The sequence below is a fragment of the Oryctolagus cuniculus genome, chromosome 13 (genome assembly GCF_051225735.1).
Source record: "Oryctolagus cuniculus isolate XC-2025 breed Fujian yellow rabbit chromosome 13, ASM5122573v1, whole genome shotgun sequence".
Lineage (NCBI taxonomy): Eukaryota > Metazoa > Chordata > Mammalia > Lagomorpha > Leporidae > Oryctolagus > Oryctolagus cuniculus.
Window position 1 is genome coordinate 22,067,652 of NC_142879.1, and position 19,005 is coordinate 22,086,656.

General features: G+C 56.3%; 1 protein-coding gene across 2 annotated transcripts; it reads right to left on the reverse strand.

The window, feature by feature from the left end:
• Positions 1 to 611: 611 nt before the first annotated feature.
• Positions 612 to 18,483, reverse strand: PIGR (polymeric immunoglobulin receptor). Of its 2 annotated transcripts, NM_001171045.1 has the most exon segments (14): positions 612 to 1,783; positions 2,772 to 2,830; positions 2,949 to 3,080; positions 3,639 to 3,760; positions 4,124 to 4,206; positions 4,208 to 4,218; positions 4,220 to 4,278; positions 4,280 to 4,367; positions 5,181 to 5,483; positions 6,541 to 6,870; positions 8,530 to 9,165; positions 11,341 to 11,700; positions 12,319 to 12,411; positions 18,354 to 18,426. In NM_001171045.1, coding segments are annotated over 13 exon segments (2,322 nt in total). In that variant the 5' UTR covers positions 12,362 to 12,411; positions 18,354 to 18,426; the 3' UTR covers positions 612 to 1,687.
• Positions 18,484 to 19,005: the final 522 nt, after the last annotated feature.

The window sequence follows — 19,005 nt, forward strand, 5'->3', positions numbered from 1 at the left end:
TCCAGCTCCCTGTTAATGTGCCTGGGAAAAGCAGCAGAAAATGGCCCAAGTCCTTGGGCCCCTGCACCCACATAGGAGGCACAGTTGAAGCCTTTGGCTTCTGGCTTTGGCCTGGCCCAGCCCTGGCCGTTGCAACTATTTTGGGAGTGAACCACTGGGTGGAAAATCTCTCTCTCACTGTCTATATGCCTCTCTTTTTCTTTCTGCGACTCTGGTTTTCAAATAAACAAATGAAGCTAAAAAAAAAAAAAACAAAAAAAAAAAACCAACAACAAAGAGTAAGCACTTCCTTGGTGCTTTACTAAGACGTCCAGCAGGAGCGCCGGTCTTAGCTGCCGAGTTTTCTCCCACTGTACGGTCTCGTGTTTTGGAACATGGCGCTGAGGGTCTTGACTACTGGTGGGGACATGGGACATTTCTTTAATTGAAGGGCATCTGGGTCTTATTTTTAGGCGCTCTCCCAAGCACCGCTCAGGCCAGCCGTGGAGGTGGTGGGGGAAGTTCAGTGTGGACACACGTCCTGGGGCGCTGAAGTCTGGGATGGAAGCAGCAGGTTCTGGGAGTGTTGTCTGGGAGACCGAGGGTACAAGAGACAAACGCAGCCGAGCCTCCCCAGTGGCAATCACAATGTTTAATGATTAAATCACATTTCTGATTTGTTAGCAAGGGTCAGCCCGGAGGTGCTGGTTAAAGCTCACAGGGACAAGGACCTTAAACTTCAGCTGTCTGGGGATCAGGCCCTCCCCGGCACTGACAAACACCCTCTTTTCTTCTTTCCACTGGGAACTCTTCAGACACACGGGGCACGAATGCTCAACTCCGCAGGTCCCCGAGAGTGACAGAAAAGGAGGGGGCCTTTTCCCCTGTGGGGGCCTGGGAGAGGTCAGCGTCCATTTCCATCCCCCTCTTCTTCTTCCATGTTCTAAAACTCTGCTTCCTACAGGGGCAGGGGCTCCTGTGGAGAGACCTCTGGCCAAGAGGACAGCAGAAGCCCATCTAGTTTGCTGTTGTTCCATCTCGCAGGGTGCCCTTGAGTACAACCTCAGTGTTCTCATCTGTAAAATGGCAAGAACATGTGTCTGGGGTGACTTGCAGACACGCCCAGGGCACATAGCCTTCAGACGCTTGACATCTCCTGATACTGGGGAGGACAGGAGGCCTGAGTGAGGATACACAGCCCGGGAGGAGCCCTGGCTTCCTCCAGTGATGTTTGCAGAACGGCTTCGAGGAGGCGTGCGGCCAGCGCCTGGACCCTAGGCAGCAGCCACTGGGACTTTTGAATGAAGGAAGGAGGGTGGGGGCAGGGAGGGAGGGGGTGGCCGGAAAGCGCCTCTGGCCTCCCATCCAAGGGCTCCTCCCCCCTCTCTGGTCTGTCTGCCTTCGAGAGGCCCCTCCCTCAGGACCTGGATCCTTAGCTTCTCTCGGGAGAACCGGGCTGCAAGTAGGAACCCCTCACACCCCCACCCCAACGGGAACATTGAGCCAGGCCTGGATGCCGTGGAGAAGGGGACCAGCACACCTCTGGGCACAGGTAGGGAAGTTTAGGTGGTGGGGGCATGGGGGGTGCAGGCGGTTGAGTCCCTGGCTCTGGGGACCCCGAGGATCAATGTGATTCTGGAAGGTGATTGTCACAGGTGGCGGCAGCGGCAGCGGTGGCGGCGGCGGCGGCGGCGGTGGCCGGCTGTGCCTAGGCCTCCTTGGGGCCATCTTGGTGCTCAGCAGCTATGGTGTTGGATTGGAGCAGGAAAGCTGAGTAGGCCAGGTCGGCTTCTTCCTTGGATGACTGGGGAGGCAGCGAGAGAGGAGTCAGCAGGCGGGGGCAGGAGCCAGGGGAGGCACCGGGGGTCCTGAATCTGGGATCCCAGCTCCGGCAACCCCAGCTTGCGTGACCCACGGTCCTCATTCCAGCCCCCCCCGCTCAGCAAAGGAGGACTAATTTTGAGAAATGGAAAGTTGCAGCCTCTAAAAATATCTGCCTCTGTCTCACTACCTCCTTCCGACACGTGGAGTGGAACCATCTCTGCTGCCCGGGCCTGTCCCCGGAAGCGGGGCCCACGTAGGCCACGGGCGAGGCCAGGCGGGCAAGGTCACGGCTTTCCTTCTCCACTGGCCCAGGGGGGCTGCTTTTCAGCACCGTTGGGCGGGAGGGGAGGGCTGACTCAACTCCTTCTCACATTGGCACCCAGTGCCGGGGCCTCTGATGCTGGAGGGAAAGCAGACAACAGCAAGAAGCCACGAAGCCTCCCTCTAGGGCCCCTGAGTGCTGCCCGAGGGGCAGTGAATATATAGCTCAGAGGCAGGAGTTGCTTCTGGTGGGGTTTTGCGTGATGGGGCGCTTTGTCCAGGTGGGCAGGGACCTCTGGTGCCCACCACGAGCGAGCATTGTCCACAGCCAGGCCAAAGCTGGTCCAAGCACCCCATCAAGGGGGGCCAGGTGACCCTAGGGACACGGGTTCCACAGCCCGGGACCAGCATGCACCTGACACCAGCATTGGACCTGTGCCCGCATCTTTCAGACACCTGCCCTCCTCACCTCTCAGTTTCCCTCCACGCCGCAGGGTTACAGCCTGGAAACGCAGCTCACCCCTCTCTTAGCCTCATCCTCAACCACACCGCCCAAGCAGGAGGGGCCACCTCTCCTTCAGAAAGTCCTCCTGGGCACAGCACCATCTCCCCCAGTCGGGGCTCAGCCGCCACGTGGGGCGCGAGCTTCCTGACACCGGCCTGCGGTGTCACACAGCCGGGGCCTGCTTCCCCCTCCTCACCCTTACCCGTTTTGCCTTCTTGGGCTCCTCAATCTCCACGGTGCTCTCGGTGGCCATCGCTAACTCTGCACACATCAGAGAGGGGTGGGTGAGCCTTGCTCGTGCCCTGTTCCCACCCTGTACCCCTGCCCAGGGTTCTCGCCCTCCCCAGGAGTGGAGCACTCCCTCCAGTGAGGGACCTACCATCCTTTCCTCCGAGGGCTGTCTCCCGGGCGTCGGGGCAGGCGCTTGGGTTGTCAATGGCTCCGAACTCCCTGGAGTTCTCCAAGTCTGACATGCTAATGTCTGTCCTGTAGCTTCCGATGGAAACTCGGTCTGTCCGAGACAAAGAGGAATTGGGTCGGGGCAGAGCAGACTGGCATGTGCCGCTCCCCCTGGGCTGAGCATGGTGGCCCCACAGGTCATCTGAAGGGGTGGGGGTCCCTAGGGGCTCCCCTCTGACCAGGACCCAAAGCAGAAGGAAGAGGGCAGAGCCTCCTCCCAGTCCCTCTCCAAGGTGATCAACTCCTTGTCCCTCGGCCTTTGTCTGCCACCGAGTGACTGTTCAGTGCGTGCGCCTCGTGTGGTCCTCAGGTCAGCTCTGTGGGGCAGCTATTATTGCCCCTGTCTTGAGCCGGGGGGAAACTGAGGCACGGGCCGGGGACATGCCCAGGTCTTGATGGTGATCACACCAGGCCAAGACCCAGGCCTTTGCTTCCTGCTCTCCTCTTCTGTGGCCTGGCCTCCAAACCTGGACCCCGGGGCAGAATTTGAGCAGAAGTGCTGAATTTGCCATGTGGGGGTGGGTGGAGTCATCTTTCCCAGAATCCCTTGTCTGTGCCTCTGTGGGCAGCTGTGCCAGGACATTGTGGGCGGGGGCACCTGGGGACTCACCCACGTTCCTCCTGTGCCGGGCTCTGGCTATGGCCACGGCCATGGCCCCCGCTGCCAGCACCAGCCCCAAGGGCACCAGGGTGGAGATCAGCACTTTGGCACTCCCGCTTTGTCCCGAAGCACTGGAGAAAGGAGAACGTTGGTTAATCCCCGCAAGGGAGCCCCAGGGCGTGGAGGTACTGGTGGCTGGGCTGGGGCCCCCGGGTCCACCCAGTGTGCCCGTGCAGCTCCCTAGCCCTGCTTCTCCAGGAAGCCTTCCCAGGCAGGGCAAAGGCAAGGACTGGGCCTGTTCTGCGCCACCAGGCCTGGGAGATTGAGCGGGGTGGTAAGCAGCACGGGGCTGTAGGAGGAGGCAGCAGCCACCGCAGGGCCCTTCCCCCGGTGTGGCACCAGAGGCAGCTGTGGGCCCAGGGGCAGATAGGCTCTCCTCCTGGGCCCTGGTGGCCCCGGGGCATTTTCTGAGCAGGGACCCCAACTTCGCTCACCTGCTGGCATCCACAGACGCTCTGCTCCCACTGGCTGGGTCTTCTGCACTCTGCACCGCTACCTCCTCCGCAAGGAGCCGGGGTTTCTGGACGACTTTGTTCTCAGCTTCCTTGACAATGGGTACCACTGCCTTCTCCTGGGCACTGGGCACCACGGCCTTGGCCTTCTCCTCAGCAGGAGCGGGGGCTGCCTTGGCTGGGTCGACAGGTACCTTGGCTGGCTCGACAGCTACCTTGGCTGGCTCTGGGGTTGAACGGTGTGGGGCGGGAGAGGGGGGCAGGGTTATACTTTTTGTCCTTGTCCTTCATCCTCCAGGTCTGGAGGTCTGAGGACTGAGACATGATCAGGCATCCCAGAATCAGGTTGGGGGCAGTGGGGGGCTGGACTTCAAGGCTGTGGGGGATGGGATCTGGGATGAGCTTGGAGACAGGGAGGAGTGACCTGCTCTGGCTCGTCACAGACGGTCTCTACCCGGTTACTACCAAGTTCACTTCCACCCTCAGGGCTCCAAGTCAGAGATGCAGGTGTGCACGGGGGCTGACTCCCAGCTTCGGCACTGAGTGCAGGGCTCAGTGTGACCATGCTGCCCCCCGGTGGTATCTTGGGGATGGGCCCCTTACACCGCAGTGTCTCTAGGGCACTAGAAATAGCCGCGTTACGAATAAAGCATGTCCTATGGCATCTTAATAAGAGGCTTAAATGCAAACCCTGTGGACGAAGCTGCCTTCCCTTTCTTGCTCGGACCTTATAAGGGCCTGGCCCTCTTCAGAGAGCAGGCATCGCAGCTTGCGCCCGGAGTTGTGTGCTCAGGGAGGATTTCTAGGTGGAGCAGGGACAGCAGTCTGGTTGTCTTAAGCATTAACTTGTCTTAACGCTGGGAGCAGATGGCAGAGCAACTGGTTTTATTGAGTTTGTCTGGTTATTAGGGGCATCCTTGCTGAAGGGCTCCTCCCCACGTCCAGCCTCCTGTAGCCAAACCTCGGGGCCACCCTTGGTGGAGAAGCTGTTAGGGGCTTTGGGGTTCTGGGGGTGCAGGCTCTGCCCTCGGAGACTCACCTGTCAGCTGCACCCTGACGGCCGCAACCTCTTTAAACTCGTGCCCGTCTTTCGCGCCACACCAGTACCAGCCCTCGTCATCTTTGCTGACCGAGTCCAAGGTCAGGGTGAGGACCAGGTTGTTGTTGCATTTCACAAGGTCGCCGCTGGAGCTGAGCTTAGTGGGCAGGTCCTCGCAGCCATGGTCATTCCACTTGCACCAGTACTTCTCGGAGGAGAAGTATTTGCATGGGAAGTGGCAGGCGATCTCAACAGGATCTCCCTGCACAGCAGTGAACTTGTCGATCGTGGGGCTTGGTTCTCCTGGAGGGGGAGGGGAGCCAGAGGCACAGAAGTTGGTACTTGAGCTGCCACGGGGATGTGGCTGCAGTGGGACCTTTGTCCACACTTACTTTCTGATAGCATTGTCAAGTTCAAAACTGTGGAAAAGTGGGATTAAGAGATAAGCTTATTTTGGTGCAAAAAGAATTGAAATTCATACATGGTTTTTTTCATAATGCACGTTTTTCCATGAACTTTTGAAGACCCATCTATGTATGGTTTTCAAAAAATTTTTTGCACCAAAATAAACTTACCCTCTAATTCTGTCCTTCCACAAACTTTCTGAATTGCCCTGTACATGAAGCTGAACACATAACAGTAGTTACTGTAGTTGTCCATCATGGTCAATCCAGAATGTGTCATCGAACACAGAACTTTGTACCTGGACTTCAGCATGTTCTCCTGACTCTTCTTTCTCTCTATTTATTTATTTTCATTTTATTTTAAAGGAAGAGAGAGAGAGAGAGAGGAGAGAGAAAGAAATATCTTCTATCTGTAGGTTCACTTGGCAAATGCCTACATCAGACAGAACTGGGCCAAGCCCAAGGCAAGAGTCCAGAACTCCATCCGGGTCTCCCATACAGGTGGCAGGGACCCAACTACTCGATCCATCACCTGCTGCCTCCCAGTATGTGCACCAGCAGGAAGCCAGAAGAGGGAGCAGAGCTGGAATCAAACCCAGGCACTCGGATGTGGGATGCAGGCATCCCAAAGTGGTGTCTTAACCACTGCACCAAATGCCCTCCCCTCCCCTTCCTTTTGGAATGTGAAGAGCTATCTTCAATATGCTTCAATTGATGAGCACATACTGCAAAAGAGGCCAGAGTGCCTGAGCGTAGGAGGTGCTCCTTGTGGTTACTGGGAGGGTGCTTGGTGCTTGGTGTAGGTTTGGACCTGTGGCTCGGGGTGGGTAGGCTGCCTCCTGAGGATGTCCCACTGGCATGGAGGTAGGCAAGGCAGGAGGAAGATGGCTGGGGGTGGGCTCTGCAGGCTCAGAGCTCTGCAGGCTTCCTCCCTTCTGTCCCAGTTCAGCTCTTACCGTCAACGATCTGGAGCTTCACCGAAGTCGTCAGGGACTCATCGTCATCGCTGACACACCAGTAGAAGCCTTCATCCTCGGCAGTGAGCTGGTTGAGGACGACTGAGAAGGTGCCATTCCCAGGCTCTTCGAACAGGGCCAGCCTGCCTGTGTAGTCTTTCTGAACCAGCCCCTCGCCGCTGTCCACCAGCAGATGGCGGGTTTGACTCCCTTCCCAGAGATACAGCTGCAGGTGGCTGTCGCTTCTCTTCGGGTTGTAGGGGCAGCGTATGGTCACGGAGCCTCCTGGAAAGCCCTTCAACACAGGGGGGCTGCGGGACACGTCGATCTCTGCAAGCACAGACAGAAACAGCTGGAAGGGTGGCCACACACAGTAGCCTCACGTGGCTTCACAACCTTCTCCCAGGAGCTCGGCCCCCGAGTCCTGGGGACCAGACCCCGGAGACCTTCCCCACCAGTCTGGACATCTCCTTTCTTTTAGTTATTTAAAGGCAGAGTGACAGAGAGAGGGGGAGAGAGGGAGGGAGAGAGATCTTCCATCCACAGGTTCACTCTCCAGCGGCTGCAAAGGCTGGGGATGGGACAGGCCAAAGCCAAGAGCCTGGTCCTCCATCCATGGGTTGGCAGGGGCCCAAGCACTTGAGCCATCTTCTACTGCCTTCCTAGGTGCATTAGCAGGGAGCTGGCTCGGAAGTGAGCAGCTGGGACACGAATCGGCACTCCCATATGGGATGGCAGTGTTGCAGGTGGCAACCTAACCCTCTGTGCCACAATTCCCACCCCTCTCTCCCCCACTTTTTTCTGAGCAGGGAATAGAAGGGGTTCAAAGAAGAGTATCAGCCCCTTTCCTCTGGTTTCTTACAAAGCCTCCCTCTGTGTAAGTTTCTGCCTGTCTGACGGGTTCCTGATGAAGAAAGTGTATTTAGAATGGTGGGTTCAAGACTCAGGCCGTGTGGCACAGCAAGCTAACTGTTGAGCAGGACAGCTGCTTGCCAAGCAGCTGACACTGAGGCCCCGAGAGAGCCCTGGGCAACTGCAGAAGCAGAGGAAGCTGGCGAGGACGCAGGGCTGCCATGGAAAGGAGGTGCAAGAGCAGGTGCCCCTTCGAGCAGGCGCCAGGTCAGAGGCTGTGCACTGCAGGGCTGCTTCGCCTGGTCTCCTGAGTGCCACTCTATGCAAGAGCGGGGTCTGGGGATGTCACCACCTTAAAGACTTGCCCGCGCGGAGCTGAACAGGCCAGGTCCTGGTGAGAGGGAGCAGACGATGGAGATGGAGAGCTGGGGTGGGGGGGTGCTGCCCCTCTGGGAAAGCCTGGAGGATGAGGGGAGCCCAGCTTTCTCCCATCTGAATGTGGGGGATGGACACCCACCTTGCTCAGGGCTGGGGGAGGGGACAGCCAGCCACTGCAGAGCCCGCCACGGCACCGAGACACAGAACCCTGCAAGTCTTGCCTCAGTCACCACCTTCACTCTGCTCATTCCTTTTTACTATTGTTTTTTTACGATTTCTGTTTGTTTATTTGAAAATCAGAGTGAGAGAGAGAGGAGATATACACACTCACAGACAGCAGGAGACCTAGAGCGAGGAAGAGAGAGATCTCCGCCTGCGGGTCCACTCTCCAAATGCCAGCAACAGCTGGAGTTGGGCCGGTTCTGAGTCCAGCACTGCATCCGAGTCTCCCACGTGGGTGGCAGGAACCCAAGTGCTTGGGCCGCCATCTGCTCCCTCCCAAGCCCGTTAGCAGGAGGCTGTATTGACCGCACCCACTCTGATATGGGGTGTGGGTGTCCCAAGCTACAACCTAACCCTCTGTGCTTCGTGCCTGCACCTCCTCATTCCCTTTCAGCAGGGACTGTCGTGACATAGGCTTCCCACAGAAAATCAGGCTCATCAGAGGGTGGATGGCTGATGAGCAGACTCAGGGAGCTGAGCCAGGCGCTCACCTGCCAGGCTGCCCCGCCCCTTCCCGCCCCCACTCTGGGGTCTCACCTTCATTGACGAAGAGTTGCCGAAGCTGGGTGGGCCCATCCCCAGACTGACCATTGGACTGGACTCCGCACAGATAGTTCCCTGTGTCTTCCTTCCTCAGGCCTGCGATCACTACACTGAAGTGGCCGTTCTCAGCCTTGGTGAACAGGATCCTGCCCTCGAAGGCTGGATCTATTGTCCCCTGGCTGTCAATGACCACATTGCCACCCCTAACCTGGCGCAAGGATGCTACCGCGTTTGCGTCTTCAGAGTCCAGGGCACATTCAAAGGTCACCGAGCCCCCCAGGTTTCCATAGAGCAGACCAGGAGTTAGCAGTCGGAGGTCAACGTTCTGTTCTTCAGCAGTGGGGTCGCTTCCACTCTGGCAGACATACTGCCCAGCATCATTGAGCTGCAAATGCTTGATGGTGACTGTGAATTCTTTTGCTGTGGTACTTTGGATCTGCAACGTTATTCTGCCCTTATACCTGGGGTCCTTTGCCTCCTTACTGCTGGAATCAATGATGAGTACAAGTTCCCCGTCTTCCACCTTGTAAAAGGACTTCTTTAGTTGCCTAGTCGCATATGTGAAAGGGCAGGTGATGGTTACTGTATAACTCTCATATTGTTTGTAAACAACGTCATCAGGCTCTGGCTCTGCAGGATGAGAGGCGGGGAGGGCGGGGCAAGGTGTGATTCCACTTTCCTTGCACCGCAGATACCTAATCCTCCCTGTGAGGGTCTGGGTGGGCCTGGGACCTGCAATGGCTGCTTTCCAGAGAGGCCCTCTCCAGGGTGTCTGATGGAGTTCAGAAAACAGCGCCCAGGGTGGAGGTCCCAGAAGCAGGGTCTCTCCCCCAATCCTGACCCAAGGCAGGCTATAGGCACTGATATTCCTCTTCTCCAAGGTAACTCCTAGGAACCAGAGCACCCTTCCTCCCAATCCAGGCACAAGACCTAAAAAGACTGCTCCCCAACCCTTCTATGTAACAGGTGGCCATGAAGAAATTAAGGTGGGGTCGGCATTGTAGCTGACCAGGTAAAGCCGCCGCCTACAACACCAGGATCCCATATGGGCACCGGTTTCATCCCGGCTGCTCCACTGCTGATCCAGCTCCCTGTAATGCGCCTGGGAAAGCAGAAGAAGATGGCCCAAATGCTTGGGCCCCTGCACCCACGTGGGAGACCTGGAAGAAGCTCCTGGCTCCTGGTGTCAGCCTGGCCCATCCGGCCATTTGGGGAGTGAATCAACAGATGAAAGATCTCTCTCTCTCTCTAACTTGGTTGTTCAAATAAATAAAATATATCTCTTTTTTAAAAAAAATAATTAAGACCTGCATTCCAGAGGGTCCTGCCTAATACCCAGGACTGAGAAGTGCTGTGGCCAATGGGCAGAGAGGAGCCTGGGCAGACAGCCCGCTGGGTTCCCCACGCCGGGTTCCCCACACCGGGTTCCCCACGCCATCCGTTTCCATGGGCTCAGGCCGGCTGTGTCAGCTCGCATTCCTACCCAGCCATCCAACTTCACCGAACCCAAGCACTTAATCAGCTCACTTTCCCCTGTCTTTGGAGGTTTATTTGAAGATCCTCTGCATGTAAAACTTTTCTCTCAGGAACTTTTGCTACAGAGGTGGAGACCATGACCCTTGAGGTGGGTAAGAATGGTCTCGCCCTCTACTCCCAGCGCCTCCCGAGGCCCAGCCTCACTGCTGTCTCCTCCACGAAGCCTCCCCAGCTTGCAGTACCCTCTCCTCTGTGGTCGCCCCTACTCGGCTCTGCATCTCGGAGTGCATCTAACCTAGTAGGGGGTCGTTTATGTTACCCGCGGACTGGGGCACAGAGACATGGCTTTCTCATGTTTGCTTTGCCCAGTCCAGCACAACGCCTATGTGCGGCAGGTGTCCGGGAGCATGTGTGTTGAAATGGACAGAAGGGACACAGGGCAGGGGGTTGACAGACTTCCTCCCTCAGACCCCTTTCCCTGTGCCCTGGACAGCTAACATGCCCTCCTTACTGACTTCTAGTAGCAAAGAGCTTTTCTTCTTGTCTCTTTCTCAGAATAGGCTTATTCAGTGACCCAAGCATTAGGACCATGGCGTTTTGTTTAGAAACAAGGCTCTAATTGATCAGAGTTGGTAACACACACACACACACACATATACATTTTAAAAGCAGCCTTCTGGGGGCTGGCACTGTGGCATAGTGCGTAAAACCACTGTCTGCAGTGCTGGTATCCCATATGGACGCTGGTTCGAGTCCCGGCTGCTCTACTTATGATCCAGCTCTCTGCTATGGCCTGGGAAAGCAGTAGAAGATGGCCCATGTCCTTGGGCCCCTGCACCTACGTGGGAGACCCGGAAGAAGCTCCTGGCTCTGGATCTGCCCAGCTCCAGCCATTGCAGCCATTTGGGGAGTGAACCAGCAGCTGGAAGACTCCCTCCCCCATCTCTCTCCCTCTCTGTAATTCTGCCTTTCAAATAAAAAAATAAATAATTATAAATATTAAAAAAAGAAGCAGCAGCAGGACTGTAAGTTTCCCTACCAACCTCTCCCGTCCCGTCCCACCTGCAACAGACACAGTAAGAAACGCTGGCCTCTTGGCGCCCGCCCTGAGCCAGGGCCTCTGTACTGGCCCAACATTTGAGAAGCCTGGAAGACCCAGCCCGCCTTGCCCCCGCCCCAGGCAGCCTCATCTGCCTCCCGCGTCCCGGCATGAAATTCTCTCCCTTGGGAGGAGGAAGCTTCCTGAGCCAGGACACCCTTGCCTGTCAGGAAGCTCTTCCTCCCGCATCCCCAGCCTTCCCCCGGGAGCCCTGGGGGCTGGGTCCTTACTCTGGCTGACCAGCACGTTGACACCGAAGTCCAGGCCACGGCCGTTGACTCCCACGCCACACTTGTAGCTCCCTGTGTCGTTCTGGGTGAGTTGGTCAACAGTCACCACAAACTCCCCTTTATCAGGGAAGTCGGTGAGCTTGCCTCTCCCGGAGTATTCCTGGGACGTGTAGCCGGTCGAGGCAAGCGTCACGCAGCGGCCGCTCTCCTCTTCCCGGCACCAGAACTTCCGGCTGTGCCGGTTGACGGAGGTTGTTGGGTAGTAGCACGTGATGGACACCGAGTCGCCTTCCAAAACATTCACCTCCCCGGGACCAAATATGGAGCTGGGACCCAATAAGGAGCTTTGTGCTGTGGCCGCTGTGGGGACAGGAGATGGAACACTTTGAGGCCCTGGGGCGGTGAAGCCTGCCTAACACATGGGCCCTGGTGAACTACTTACCATCAACTCCAGCCGGGCAGTTGCCAGGTTTGGGGGTAAGGATGGTGCCTGTTATTACAGTCTTGTGATAACTCATCGATCCTAGCCCCTGTGGGGACTGTGTGATAAATTTACTGTGCCCTGCCCCCCCAAACATTGCCGCTTTTGTAGGGTGCTAGACACAACTTGCTGTTATTTCTTGTATTTCTGCAACACTTTGTGGATAGTTTTCTTTGTTTCCAGATAAAATTATTGAGAACCGGGAAGGATAAGGGATCGCCCCAAATCCCATCACAAGTCTGCTTGGTTTGAGGTCAAGGTATTTTCATTCACAGAGAAGACCCCTCCCAGACCCCAGCCATGGAGCTCGGAATTGTCATTCCTGCCCTGACTCCCAGGGCTCATGTTAAGACATGGCCTCCCTGCCTTGTCTCCGTGGGGCTCCTCAACCGAGTGCAACTTGTGGGGGCTTCCCTGGGGATAATTCTGATCTCAGTGCCCCGGGGAACTGGATTCTGTAGGGGGCTTGGATGAAGTTGGCCTGGCCACATACCTACCTGAAAAGACAGCCAGCAGGCAGGTGAGCAAGAAGAGAGCCATGGCTGGTGGCTGGTGAGGGCACTAGGCCTGGGCTGCCGAGGCGGGAGAGACTGAAAGACAATAACACAAGCAGATGAAGCTCCTCTGCCTTCCAAGTCTGGTTGACCTTGGAGTTTCTGTAATGCCCACTTGGCTTTATATCTCCAGGAGTGGACATAAATCCTGTTGAATGAACAAATGGCTCCACCTTTCCCCACACAATTCCAAGTTCCATCGTCCTGCAGTGTCTATTGTTCCTTAATAGTTATAAGTAGTTTTTCTTTCTTAACTAAGCTTCATGGTCCTTTAGTGTGCAAAGGGACATCAAGGGCTCTTTCTCCTGCAGCCCTGTGCACAGTCCCAGGCACACTGTCAGATCTCAGCAACGGCTCCCTGGGTGATTGATTATATTGATTACCACCAATAAGTGGCCCCACGGTTCTGTCACGGCTGCCTCCTTGCCTCCCTGGGTGGTGGAGGGACTGATGTATGTTGTGTTGTGTTCACATGAAATCACCAAGACCATGGAGGAGGCATGTTCTAAGCACCATATTAAATGTTTTACATGCCTTTAAATTCATCACCCCTGCACATACATTCTGTATGGAGAGAACGAAAGCTTGAAGATTAAATAGCTTGCCCAAGGCCACACAGAGGTTAAGTGTGTATGTGTGTTGGGGGGGGGGGAGTTGAAGCCAGCTTTGTCTGATCCCAGGGTCCACGCTCTTAGCGTCACCACTGCTCAGTGTCACTCCTCAAATACAGCAGAGTGCGTGTCCCTGGTGCTTACTGTGGCTGTGGAAGAGCCTCTGTGGCTTATCAGAGCACACCGTGACACAATGTCACTTGCACTATAGCTTCTCTTGAAGTAAGGCAGACAGGTGGAATCCCAGCATTTTACGGGGACGAAGACTGACATCTCGAGATGCTGAATGATAGGCCTCGGGTCTCCCGGTGACTCAGTTACGGGGTCAGGACTGAACGTGCAGCTGCCTTGGTCTGGGCAGTCTTGTCTGGGGAGCCCTGGCAGGCCCAGATGGAGAAGCTGAGATAAGCTGCCCTCCTGGACTTTGTTACCACCAGGGACACAGCCCCGGGGCTGGGGAGGGTTGAAGGTCCCAGGGCCCTGCCCTGGCTCTAGCTGTCCTTGGGCCCAAACCACAACCTAGAGGAGGACACAGGAGTCCCCATGTGACAGACTTTACACTTTGGAGTGAACTTGACAAAAGAGTGCTAAAGGAGAAGGCAAAGATCACAGGCCCTGGGCAGCAATGAGCACCCATAAAGATAAGGCCTCTGCAGGTAGGAGGGGACCCGGGCTCTATCTCCCAGGCCTCCCACATGCCTCGGCCCCACTCCCTCCCCCTCCTGCTCCCAGAGACTCCCCTACTGCTCTGAGCCAAAGGCAATAGAGTTGTTTATCTTGGTTATTTCTTTTCCGTGGGGGAATTTCCCAGCTAGGATCCCTTTTATTTCCTTGTGGAGATAAAGGCATTCTGTTCTGGGTTCCTGGAAGAGAAAGGGGCGGGGGTGGGGCGATGAGGCTGGCAGGTGGCTCCCTGAGACTTTCTTTTCTGCTTAGTAGCCCCCGACCTTCCCCACCAGGCCTAGGAGATAATCCTGGAGTGGGAACTCAGCCAAGTGCAGAGCCAGCCCCACCGTGATGAGCTTGGGGACACTGATGGGGTTCACCAGGGCTGGAGTCTGTCTTCCCTGCTACAATTAGGCTGGGCTGGCGGCAGAGTCCTGGGGATCTGCAGCTCACCTTTGTGCTGGTCAGAGGGAGGAGGCAAACATGCCATGTGCTGTTAGGAGCCCAGCCCTGCAGCCGCTGTCCCTGCTTCTCACCCCTGTCCTTGTCTGATGGCTTCCTGATGTTTCTGTGGGACAGGAGTGGGGATGCAGGCCCCTCCTGGGACGGTCAAGTTACAGTGTCAGAGGCCAGGCTTACCAATGTGGGGGTCCCAATTTCCAGGCCAGGGTTCCTCTCATTCTGTGACACATTTGGGTGGCTGTCCATGCCCACGTTGGGGGAGGACATGTGCCTGGACCCATTACCTTTGCACAGTCTCGAGCTAGGGGTGAGAGCATCAGACAGGCCCAGCTAGAAGGACAAATCTGACAGAGGCTCACCTTGGCAGGGAGGCCCCGAGCCCAGTCCCAGGGCAGAGAATGCTTGGGAGAGGGTACTCCCGCTCTTGGCGGTAAGGAACTCTTCTTTGCCCAAAGCGATGCCTTGGAGCACACGTTCTCTGCCAGCAGCTCCTGTGTCCCTGCTCCAGAGAGGATCTCCCAGTCCTAGGTCCCCGATGGCCTGCTTTCTGCTGGGCCACATGGCTTGGCTGCCCTGCAGCAATTCTGGAATCTTTGTCTGTTTGGTCCCAGGATCAGCTGGGACTCTCACAGCCCCCAGGGCTTCAGAGGGGACAGCCAACATGCACTAGGAGACTTGAAGCCAAGTTGTCTGTTTCTGACAACTTGCGAACGTGAACTTGGAGAGGCAGGGAGCCCTGGCGTTCTGGGGAGTGGAGGTGAGTGGCCTGGCTGGGGAGGCGGCTCTCATCAGCCTGGATTGAACACCTCCTTCCCCTGCTTCTAGGAGAGGCACTGCCTGGGCCCATCTGGGACTCTCATTCTCATCTGTCACGGGTGGAGGGGCCAAGAACAGATGAGAGAGAGCTTGGAAATGGTTGTCTTGGGGGATAGAAGAGAACCCATGGTCCAGTGTCCTGCTCTGCCTCAGGCCACAAGGAGAGCTCAATCACTTGGGGAAAGGTGCCGACTCAACTCTTCTGTCTGTGTAATGGGTGTAATACTCCCTGCCTCCTCTAGCTCGAATGGCTAGTGCAGGCTGGGGGAATCTGGAGGGAGAGTAATAGGATAATGCATAGGGAGGCACGGCAGGCAGCGTAAGACGCTCTTCTACAGGGAGAGCTACACAGGACTGGGCTGAGGCTCTGTGGCCCTGACTGTTACGGTTGGGGTGCACTTGACCGAGACCGCCACAAAGCCGTGACTCCTCGGCGTGGCTCCCTGCTCTCTCACTTGGTGGCTGTGTGATTTTGAGGCCACTGTCCCTGACACAGAGTCACCATAAGGGTGAGAAGGAAGCAGTAGGTAAAGTCCTTCACTCGGCGACAGGCCTGGAGGTCGCTAGTTCTTTTCCCCCTCTCCCCTCTAAGATCTGCTCTTGAGTCCTGCCAGCGAGCATGAGGAGAACGCACGCCTGTCTGCTTGCTCGGCATCCTGGGGGATGCAAGCCTGGGAGTGGGCTGCCCACACTGGACCCACATGGCTGAGCGAGGAGAGCTGCGCCACGGACCAGGTTAGAAGAACACGGATTGAGGTCTTTCCAAGTGCTTTGCATGTGTTAACTCGTTCGCTCTTCGTGGCCCCTCTAGGAGGTGGGATAAAATATGCAAGCCCATTTTATAGATGAGACAACTGAGGCACCAGGTGGTAAGAAATTTGCCCAGGATCTCATAGCTGATAGGTGACAGGGATGAGAGTCTGGATCCAGGGCACAGGCTCTTCCTCACTCTGCCGTGTCTTTGAGAGGGAGCAGTCGGAAGAGGAAGGGGCAGGATATTCGGTCTTAGAGAAGGAGGTCAGTTTAGTTCCTTCTTCGCTACCTTTCACAGGAAAGGAAGTTCCCAGGAAGACGCCTGGACTCGGATGTAGGTGCCAACAGAGAATTTCCTTCTAGAAAATACTAGCTGCTGTTTATTTAGCACCCATTATGTGTAAGATACGTTGCATTTGTTCCTCTACCCAGGTGCCGCCTGGGACCCCTGCATCCCAGAGCTGAGTGCCTGGGCTCGAGACCTGGCTCAGCTCCCCATTCCGCTTCCTGCTAATGCACACCTGGGGGCGGCAGCTGATGGCTCAAGTCGTTGGGTCCTTGTCACCCACATGGGAGATCCAAATGGAGCTCCTGGCTCCTGGCCTGGGCCTGGCCCAGCTCTCACTGCCGCAGACATCTGGGGAGTGAACTAGCTCTTGTCTATCTGTGTCTCTATGTTTCTCTGCCTTTCAAATAAACACATAAAATAAATAAATAATTTTTAAAAATAGCCAAATACATTGGTACCAAAAATTCTTTATACTCCATAATTTGTCAGTGCTGAGGCCTCTCAGACCCCAGCCCAGCCCACCAGAGACAGGGCAGGGCTTGCGTAGGGCTCTTCTGAGCCCCATGCTAGGTAACGTAGGTTGACCATCCTTTATTCGAAATGCTTGGGGCAGGAGTATTTTGGAGTTTTGTTAATTCTGAATATTTGCATATTTATGCATATTTATGTCCCATCTTTGGGATGGGACCTACGACTAGACACAAAATTCACTTGTGTTTCACACACACCTTACACACACAGCCTGAAGGTAGTCTTCTTTGATGCTTTTACTCCACCTGCACCCCTCACACATGAAGTCAAGTGAGCATCAAGTTTTGGATTTTGTAGCATTATTCAGATTTTTAGATTAGGGATGCTCAACGTGTAATAACTTTTTTTTTTAATTAGGAAATTTCTTTTTTAGGTGCTGGCCAAATGTCCTCAAGACCATATCAAAATGGCCTTCCCAAAATATCGGTCACCCTTGCTGGGTGCAGTTATGCCGCTCGCACCAACTAGTGCGGTCTTCATTCCCTCCACCGTGAACTGGACGCGCATGAGCCCCACTCTGCTTTCCTCCCAGGTTTGTTTTGGGTGGGAATGGGATGAAGCCGTGAAGGCCAAGTGGGTTTACTAAGTGGCTGGCGAGGTGGCCTCACGTCTTACAAAATAAAGCCCCCCGAGATCCAGCGGTGCCAAGAGACAGACAAGGGGAACAGAGCGCATTGCTCTCCTGACTGCTGGTTCAGTCCTTCCTGCAACATTGTCATGTCCAGGGGCAGGGAGAAGGGTGACGGGCAGACCCCCTGCCGCTTCCAGACCCCCGGATAACAACTCCCTTCTACCTGATCCCTGCGATCGGCACAGCCGCTCCAGATGCTAAGGAAGCCGTAAGACCCTTGGCGAGGCGAGACGGTGAGGCGAGGGCTGGGCACGGAAGGTGAGCATCGTGCGGGGCCCCAGGCACGGGTAGCAGCTGAACAGAGGTAACTGGGGCTGGGATGGCAGCTTGACCGGCTGCCGCCCTTGCCAGTGCTGGCTTGGGGCTGCTCTCAGGATGGGTGGGAGGAGGGGGGCTGTGTCTGGGGCTTCCTGGAGGGGTTTTGGGACTTGAGGATGCTGCCTGGGACGGCTTGGTGGCTGGGCCCGTTAGCCTGTGGGGACCTCGGAGCAAGGGCAAAGGCAGGATGATGACGAGAATACTCACGTGTCTCAGATGCCAGGAACCCGCTGGAGCAAAGCTGTGTCGAAATCAGGCTCTACCTTAGAAGCCCAGGAAAGGGGGCTGCCTGTGGCCTCCCCAGGGATCGGGATGTAGAAAGCTTCAAACACCTGGAGAGGACTTGCTACGTGCCAGCACCCACCCGATGTGCACCTGTCTGGGACCAGATCTGGCCCGTGGCTCAGTGACTCCTTGAGGAACTGAGCGGAATTGGAAAAAGCCAAACCCCAGCAACTAACTTCCTGCTAGAAGTTAGAAAGTCATTTCACACTTATTTTCTCCTTGACCCTGCATCAGCCCTGAGTGCACGATGTGATTTCTTTCCCCATTTCACAGGCTAAGAAACTGAGGCTCAGAGAGACCAGGCCACTCGCCTAATGCCACACAGTTAGCAGATTCTGGAGGAGCCAAAGGATGCGAGGACCGAGCTGAGAGAGCTGCAGGTGCTGGCCACGGGCGTTCCTTGCCAGAGGCTCACACCTTGCAGGACAGGCTGCTGCACGCACCGGCGTCCTTACTCACGGCGTGGGACTTGCACCTGTGCGCCGCAGCTCGTGCAGCCTCCCAGGCTGCCCGCCTTGCCCTGCTCACCCCACGCTCCCAGGGGCTGGGAGCTGTGAATGCCTCCAGCCTGGTCCCTCCCGGGATAACCTCCTCCTCCCGGGGACCCCACACTTACTTTTAGCCACTTCTTCCCCTCCTGCTGACCGGACTCGGGGGCACAGCCTGCTGGCCAGCCCGTAACCCCGGCCTCTCTGGGAGCTGCCGGCAGGGCACTGGATGGTGCTGCCAAAACTGAAACTCTGCTTGGGGCATGACCCACACCTGGGCTCTTAAAGGGCCACTCGCCCATAGGCACGGCGGCCAGCCAGGGGCACGTGACTCACTGATCCCTGGCTCTTTGTCACCCCAGCGTCCCTGGCTGCCTCCATTTGCTTTCCCTTGACCTTGGCAAGACTCTGCTACTTGGGAATCCCTCGACCTTGCACCTGCAGGGTACAGGCCACGGTGCCCAACACGAAGATCCTGTAGCTGCAAGACCTTAGGCAAGTCCCTACATGTTCCTCTCCATCTCTAACAGGGACAGTGACAGCAGGTCTGCAGGCAGCAGCGACAGCCAGATACAGTGGCCTGACGCGCGGCATGAGGCTGACATTCATTCGCTCGGCACGGGCGTCAGGAACAACTCTCTCCGTCCTTGGTCTCACATCCTGGTCCCTCTGGGACCCCTACCCCCCACTCCCTGGCTCGCTAAGGTGGACACTAAGTCCACCTTTTACCCCCGCACTTCCAGAAGCTTCCAGAAATTGAAAGGCTGAGCGTCTAGGAAC